The 8,358-nt window shown below is 37.5% G+C and overlaps 1 protein-coding gene across 1 annotated transcript; it reads right to left on the reverse strand.

Moving 5' to 3' along the window:
* Positions 1-5,835: 5,835 nt before the first annotated feature.
* LOC145073289 (uncharacterized) lies at positions 5,836-7,022 on the reverse strand. The gene is made up of 2 exons (XM_079019840.1): positions 6,683-7,022; positions 5,836-6,333 (listed from the first exon to the last, which is right to left on the reverse strand). The coding sequence occupies exons 1-2, from the start codon at positions 6,921-6,923 to the stop codon at positions 6,020-6,022; spliced, it is 555 nt and encodes a 184-aa protein (XP_078875966.1). The 5' UTR covers positions 6,924-7,022; the 3' UTR covers positions 5,836-6,019.
* Positions 7,023-8,358: the final 1,336 nt, after the last annotated feature.

Genomic DNA, 8,358 nt, shown 5'->3' on the forward strand with positions numbered 1-8,358 from the left:
GTCTAGCTGTCAGGATTTTCAAGGCACCTTTTTAGGGACGTGGGAGCGTCGAACGCCAGATTTGTCTCTTGTGTCACACCGTATAAAAGGAAATTCAACGCTTGATTATCACTTACCACTTTCAAAGCACTCGTGTTCTCTGGCAAGAAAAACTCTCTTCTCTCACGCACTGTTCATCTTCTCCGTCTACAACAATGACAGCCTCTTCTGAAACTCCCTTTGTGGCTGAGCAAATGGCTCAACCGACACTGCTTAACATCAACACCAACCAAAACCTAATCCATGATCTTCACTCATCCAAATATGATGTGTCTCTTTAGCCGATGATCGAGTGTCTTCGTCACTCTCCTTTGGTACCGACGCTTACCATGGCTGAGAACGTTTCTTTGGTTCAACTCTCTAAAGCATTCTCCACCGCTAGTTATCAAGAAGGTGAGGTTGTCATTACCTTTGACATTGATACCTAGAAAACCCACATCTCCAAGTCAAGGTTCAGTCGATTGCTAGGGCTTCCTCAAGGTAGGGATCTTGTTGATCCAGATTCCATCTCCTCTTCTGCTATTCTTGAGATGTTTTACCAGATGGTTTATTCAGACACCCTAACGATCTTGTCCAAGTTCAAGAAGCCCCATCTTCCTCCGATGTGGAATGGGCTGTTCACCCTTATTTTCAAAAGTTTCTCAGAAACGGTTACAGGTTCAGACAGTGCAAGCAAACTCTTCTGCACTATTCTCTACGACTTATACTACATAATTAATTTGGATTATGGTTCCGTTCTATGGGCACAACTGGTTCCGAGTACTATTTCCTCGACATGACACTCAAAGATTCTGTGTGCTCGTTTCTGATCCATCATCGTTCATATGGCCATTACTCGCCTCAACATTCCAGTGGTCGAAGGTTCTATAATCGTAGCCATCCCAATTTTCACACTTCAAACTTTTTCGTAGCTACAAAGTTCGCATTTATTGGATCACTTCCAGAAGCGATGCTCAACTATGCTCCCGCAGACAATGCGATTATAAACAAGTATCGATCAAGGCCTACATTTGGACCTCACCCTTTAACTCTGAAATGAAAAAGGCTTTCGACGAAATGAACAAGTCGAGGAAGGGTGGGAAGCGAAAGACAAAAGTAGGTCCCTCTGAACCAGCTGCCACTCCTACGAAGCGAGTTAAGCGAGCGGCTCGTAAACCAAGGTCTCCCTCACCTGTCGCTCAGGAGGAATCACCATCACGAACCCTTTCATAGGATTTCCAGGCTAGGAATGACAATGAAGACACGGCTGCATCTTCGCAACCCATGGTTTCGGAGCCAACTCAGACCAATCCAAAGGTAACCTTTACCATGCCAACCTTTGTTCCAATCACTTATGATTTCTTTCAGAGCTTCACTCCTCCACTATCTCCTACTGCTTCTACTTCTCCTATCACCATAGCTTCGTGTCTGAATGTATCTATGGGAATTTCGCAACCCCATATCTCTATTGCTTACTCCACTCCTCTTTTCACTGAATCCACAACAACAACAACAATCACCACTAGTACACCTCTAATCACTGTCAATGTATATGATACGAGGGTAGGTGCTTCTGGTGTTACTGTTGGTCCTAGTTCACCACCCATCTCTCATTTAAGAACAAATGATCCTTATACAATTTTGGGGATGATTGTGGTGACTTTCAAGACATCCACTACAACCCTTTCACTGTTCAACAAGAGAGTGATGAAGATGATGCTCCTATGACAAAAGGGCAATTCAATGCCTTAAATACCAAGTTGGATTCTTTGCTTGAGTCCACCAAAGCCTCGTCCAACAATGAGTATTCTCTTGCATCTTTTAAAGTCCTATTTGAAACTATCAACAAGGAGCATACAACAAATCTTGCAAAATCTAACAAAGCTGTTGAGAGTTCAGAGAAAACGGTTAAGGAAACGACCGAAAAAGTCGAAAAACTACTTTCTGATATTACAACTTTCATGGGTGATTTCAAAACCTCTTTTGAATCAAACACTGCAACTACGAACAAATTGATCACCAGCCTTGGTACAACCCTTCAAACAGAAAGAGATTAACTTTCCAAGGTTCGTACTGCTATTCAGGCTGATAATACTACGTTTCAAACATCCATCACTTCCAAAATCAACAAGCTTCAAGAAGACTTGGCTCTTGAGAACAAGATCATGGATGAGCTCGCTGTCAAAACAAAGAAGATGAAAGTTCTTTCTGTGAAGTTGTCACATGCAAACACACACATATACATGAGCTAAAATCAGAAAAGGCTGTGATGAAAAGTCACATTGTAGATATTAATTCCTATCTACAAACTCTCCTTGAGACTTGTGATTCTCTTCTCACGGTCTCTGTTCTCCAGCATCTAGCTGATAAACTTAAGCCAGTATTTTCTATGTTGTACCGACTCGAGGGTGTTTCGGAGTCTGGTTCACTTCCGAAACAAAGGGGAGAGGTAAAGCAAACAACTGCAACTGTCGGTGGTTCTGACGAACATGAACAAAAGCCTCAACAGAAAGCAAAAGACGGTCAAAAGGTTAGTGTAGCTTGTGGATCGGAGGGAAAAGAAAAGATAATTGATGATGATGATGAAGAAGAAGAGGATGAAAATACAAAGCTCAAATGCAAAACTCATGATACAGAACTTGATGAAAACTTGCGAATTGCAAGGGAGGCTAAAGCACGTGAAAAAGAGCTTCGTGATGCTTAAATTGCTCTTGAAGCTCAAAAGGCTCTATTTCCTCCTTGGACTATGGAGAGGATTTTGAATGAAGCCATTGACAACCCAAGTGTTTATTGGTTGGAGCCGGTTACTTCATTTGATCTGGAGAACACCTCGGATTCGTAGTTCGATTTTCCTATTACTCTAAAGGCCTTCTTGTTTCGTAGTTTTGAGAAAATTGCGAGTGGTCCAGATTCGGATAATAATGTTAATCAGTCTCTTATAGAATTTTATCTCAAGCATGGCAAGCCCCAACACCAAACTTGGAGTTCAAAGAAAATAACCGATGTAAAGGTGGTTGGGCCAAAATGAAACCGAAAGCTTCGTCAATGCTCGGTTTAAAACTGCTCGAGGTGCTGCGAGTTCGGTGTTTAAATTTACACTCGCAGACTTGCCATGCCTTAACCCTTTTGATTAGACTGTTACATCTCTTGCTAAAGGATAAACAAAAATATGAACCTATTGTGGCACATCTTAAAAGGATGTTGGTCTCGTACATCCTCGAAGTCTGCAAAATGGATGTAGAGATTGCGGCTGTATTACAAAAGAAGCCTACTGTCAAACCAAAAGAAGCTTCATATGATGTCTCAAAAGTGAAGCTCGAAAGAATCCACAAAGACAATTGGTGTATGGTTTTTCAAAAGAGTGCTAGAGATGGTTCGAATGCTCAGAGGTGTTTCTTCTCCCTTTTAGACAAGCATCTTTACTCCACTTCCTGCTTGAACTATATTCTGGAGTTAATCGGGCAATGCAAAGCGAACGATGCTGCAAGTAAGAAATGCTTTGCAGATATGATCAGATGGTATATAGTAATTCGCAGCAGCACCCTGCTCAGTCTCATGCCCAAACTCTTCAAGACTCAGAAACGCCAACAACAATGAAGAGTCTCCTTCCTTAATTGACACAAAGGGGGAGATTATTGGATTATTTTGTGTTGTATCAATTGTAATGTTCTATAGAATAGTCCATTGTCTAACGGGTTGGGACTGTCCAGTCGGTTTTTAATGATGCTAGGGTTAAACTATTTATTGTGCATGCATGCACTATAATTAGGTATCGATTGTATTCTGCCCTATCGTGCCTTTACAATAGAAGTTCTTCATCGAGCTCTTCTAAGTTATTGATTTTAATCATTAAGAACTACTTCGACCATAATTCTTTGTGTTTTGATTCCTATTCCTATTCTTGAATCTATCGATCTTATTTTATTGTCATAACAAATACATAACCACCACTGGAAATCTGCATAACCATCACCTGTTTTCCTGAAAAATAACCACAAACCACCACCTCCTTCACCATCGCCACTCTCATATACAAACACCATCCGACAAACACCCCATTCGAACACCACCTGTCATCGCTCCATCATCAATACCATCGGAGGATCTAGCCTCTTGTTGGAATGCAAATCTGAACGGTAAGGTAAAAGCTTGCGTAAGAGTGTAGACAACTACCCTCTAGGCAGAAAAAAAATGAGAGGCGGTTAGGGTTTGTTGTGGCAATGGATGTTTTGGACTTTTGGTCTCGCTGGAGAGTTACGGAGATGAAAGGAAACCGTGGAAAGAAAAGGGGGAGGATGAAGATATATTTTTCTTTTTGTTTAATCTAAAAACAATAAATTTAAAAAAAATTAAAAAAGAAATCGTTAAGGGCAAAATATTCTTTTTGTGTCAGCATCGGTGAAGTATTGAAGTGTGAAAGTTTAAACAAACGAGGGAGGGTTAATTTTTGAAAATAGGTATTGAACATGCATTTTGACATATGTACGAGAGACAGTTCATGTAACTTACGCTATGAATTATTATTTTACTTCTCGTATTTATTAATTATTATTTTTATATTATAATTTAAATTTAAATAAAAAATTAAAAATATCGATTGAACGAACCCCATTGGATGACCAAATCTTGTATTCAACACCTCCCCTATCTTCATGCAATCACCGACACTCTCACTTATTTAATGGCCATCAATGACAAACCCTATTACGCATTACACATGCTCTAGTTACCAAGACCACCATTTTCATCCACTCTCCACTATCCTACACTTCTACCACCTTCTATCAAACCTATTAAACCTAAACACCCCACCCTCATTCAATTTCTATTTCTTTTCTTCAACCCTGTTGAAAACCAAAACCTTATCACCTTTGTTGGAAAATCAAAACCTCCATTGACCCATAAACACATGCTCCAACTCCCTATCAATAATATCCTATATTCTAGTCAACCTCATTCATTTTCGACTATCACTCAACAGAGCACTAAACTATGCCCCAAAATAATTTGATAGTAAGGGATATATGTTTTTGCAAGTGGTGTACTTTGGAATCTAGCCATATATGGAGGTTTTATAGGTAGTTATGTCGATTGCTTTGGATCTCGATTTTTATCAAAGTCATTAGTTGTTTGGTACAATCAAGTTAAAGATAAGCAACACCGATAATGCAAGGCGTGTTTCGGCAACTTCATATTCATACGGTGTATTATGGTTGGTTGTCTGTGAAGGAGGCATTAAATATTTTTTTATAACGTCCTACAATTAAATTAGTTATTTCAGTTTGATAAAAAAAAAACAAAATTATAGTAAAACATGCCCATAAACACATTTCTTGCAACATTTTTCTAATGGACCAAATCTTTTTTTTTTTTCTTTTCGCTAAACACATGGCTAATTCTTAACTCTTACAACTTACTTAATTAAAATTAAAATAAGGGAAAAGTACATATTTGGTCCTTGTTGTCTATCAAAACATATGAATTTCAGCCCAAAAAGTCCTTGTAGTTTTACTTTATTCGGTGGTGTTTGCTAAATTGGATTTCGTTAAAGTTTTGACAGTAAAAGAGTGTGAAATGATAATTTTATCCTAATTTAATCTTTTTGTTAATATTTGGTATTTGTTTATTATATTATCATTATTGATACTTTTATATTAACAAACACCACCACCTAGTTTCTTCTACTCTTTCCTAATTGCAAAATAATGTTATCTCTTTCAAAATAATTGCAAAATAAGTCTGATTTCCTCAACAAACCACTTGAAGAAGATGCAAATGGTTTTGACTTTGAGAAAGAGTAAAAGAAAACAATAAACATGTCAAATGGTTTTTTTGCAGTTTGGCTTCAGAAAATACATTAAGATCCAACTATACGGGGAAATTATTGATGATGCTCAAAGGCCAAAGCATCTGCTTCATGACATCAAAAGGTAGACATCATGAAACAGATTATAGAACTAAATAAGAACAAATCTAGAACTGTATATACATAACAACACCTCTACAAGAACTTTTCTATGCAGCTACACAGGGTTGATTTAGGAACTGCACCAATGACAGCATCTTTCTTCTCTCCATCTTTGAATATAATGACAGTTGGAATGCTTCTTATTCCATATCGGCTTGCAATTGAAGGACTCTCATCAGTATTTACCTTGTAACAAGTGAGCTTCCCATTGTATTCCTTTGCAAGTTCATCTATCACTGGGTGAATCATACGACATGGCCCACACCATGGAGCCCAGAATTCAACCATTACAGGGAGACCAGATTCAAGGACTAGTGATTGCCATGTTGCATCAGTGACAGGAAGCACTGCAAGATTATACTGATGTTAGATTTGAAACAAAATGTAAATCATTTCTTTTGTTTGAAAAGAAGTAGGTGTTATATGGAAATTCTACGAATCAGTACACTGAACAACTTTAATTCTACAAATCAGCACACCGTCTAGCTGAATCGATTTACAGCGCCTAATTTCAATCTAATATTGCTAACATAATCTGATGATTCGTCTTCCGAGCATAAACAGAGTTTTTACGCATTACAGATATAGAAATTGATATAACGATAACTAATACAACAGATAGCTACAGAAAAAAACTAGGTCAAAAGAGTATAACATGATTCGATTTGAAACAAGTGCATAGTGTACGATTCTAACCTTGGACGGCTTCTTGAGCCTCGCATACGATACGTGCTCCACGGCGACCAGATTTAGCTCTCAAGCTCACCGATCCGGAAGAACCAAACGACTGGATTCTCAAACCTCTTGATTCCGGCAGTTTTATAATATTCCGGCGACCAGAGAGCCGAGAAAAAGGAGAAGAAACGATCGGAGACAAAGACGCCGACGGAAAGCCGGAAGTTCGGGGAACAGTAAGAGTTTCGAGGACACCAGCCATCTACTGATCTATGAACAACTCGATTGAACCAAAGAGGAAAAAATGGAGAGAGTGTGTGTTTGTGTGGATGGCTGTTTGTTTCAGTTAAAAGATTAGATAATTGGGTGGTGGAGTATGATGGATGAGGTGCCACGTGCTTTGCACACGTTTCGTGTTGTTGGGTTGGATCTTAGATAATTGGGCCTTGTCTTTTATTGACATAGTTGGGCCCACTACTTTGGAATTTGGATAATATTGATTTAAGTAATTTAGCCACCACCACATAAAAATAAAAACGAAAAAACATAAAACTAGAAAAAGAAAAAAAAAAAGAAGAGAAATACCATATTTGCTTTTAACTTTGTAGGCATTGCGCCCATTAACCCATATATGTTCGATTTTGACTTATGTATAGTTTTATTTTCATAAGAACTAGAAATTGTTTGGTTCTCGTTTCGCAGGGGTGCATGCAAGATCGAAATTACGTAACTACAAAAATATTGGTAGCAAACCTGCAAATATATAAAATTTATGTGGGCAAAGGGTGAGAACAAAAAAGTGTAGAAACAAAATATGACAATATATTATGAGGAGGGGCAGGGAAGTAATTTGCAAATTTTGTATTAGGTGTAGACTATTTTTGTAATTTGTTTAAACATATAAATCGTTTCTGTAAAAAAAAATAAACCGACATCTTCTCTATAGTATAGAGTTGTTTCTGTTAAAAAAAAACTCATAAGTACCTTTTGCTGCAAATTATATAATAGAATATGATTTTATACATTAAAATTATAATGGTCTATTTGATTTTATATAAAACTTAGATAATTAGGGGTGAATATGTTACAGTATAGATTCTTTTTTTTTTTTTAAACCGTGTACTGTACCAACTATAATTTGTATAAAATTTTGCTACCAATACCGTACCAAACATATTTGGTACCAATATACTTGACTACCAACAATTTTGGTCGGTACAAATCGATAATGGTATATACCAATTCTATTAATTTTCTCCTGTAAGATTTAAAAATAAGCAAAGACACCTGATAATTTTGACATTTAGGGCATGTTTGGCACGGAGCTTTTGGAAGCGTTTGGGAGCTTCTAGCTTTTAGCTTTTGATAGAACGCTCTAGTTTAAATAAAAAGCTTCGTTTGGCAGTACGAGCGTTTAGCTTTTAGTTTTAACAAAACGCTCCAATTCTAAAAGCTACTTCATGTAGCGTTTAACAAAACGCTCCTGAGCTTTTGAAATCAATTTCCATAATTACCCTTAAAAATATATTTATATATTTATTTATTTTTAATCAATTGTCCATTTATGTAATTTTATATATTTCAAAAGCTTCCAGCTACTTTTGCCAAACATTCATATAACAAATAAAAGCTACAGTTTCCCGCTACCAGCTAACCGTTACCCACTTCCAGCTAACAGCTACTTTTGCCAAACACGC

The sequence above is a fragment of the Lactuca serriola genome, chromosome 9, assembly GCF_051521515.1.
Source record: "Lactuca serriola cultivar US96UC23 chromosome 9, Lser_US96UC23_V15, whole genome shotgun sequence".
Lineage (NCBI taxonomy): Eukaryota > Viridiplantae > Streptophyta > Magnoliopsida > Asterales > Asteraceae > Lactuca > Lactuca serriola.

Excerpts from the sequence above, each read along its gene's own strand:
- LOC145073289 (XM_079019840.1), bottom strand. The coding sequence starts at position 6,923 with ATGGCTGGTGTCCTCGAAACTCTTACTGTTCCCCGAACTTCCGGCTTT. Across the intron at positions 6,334-6,682 it reads GGCTCAAGAAGCCGTCCAAG|TGCTTCCTGTCACTGATGCA; the intron begins GTTAGAATCGTA and ends ATAATCTTGCAG.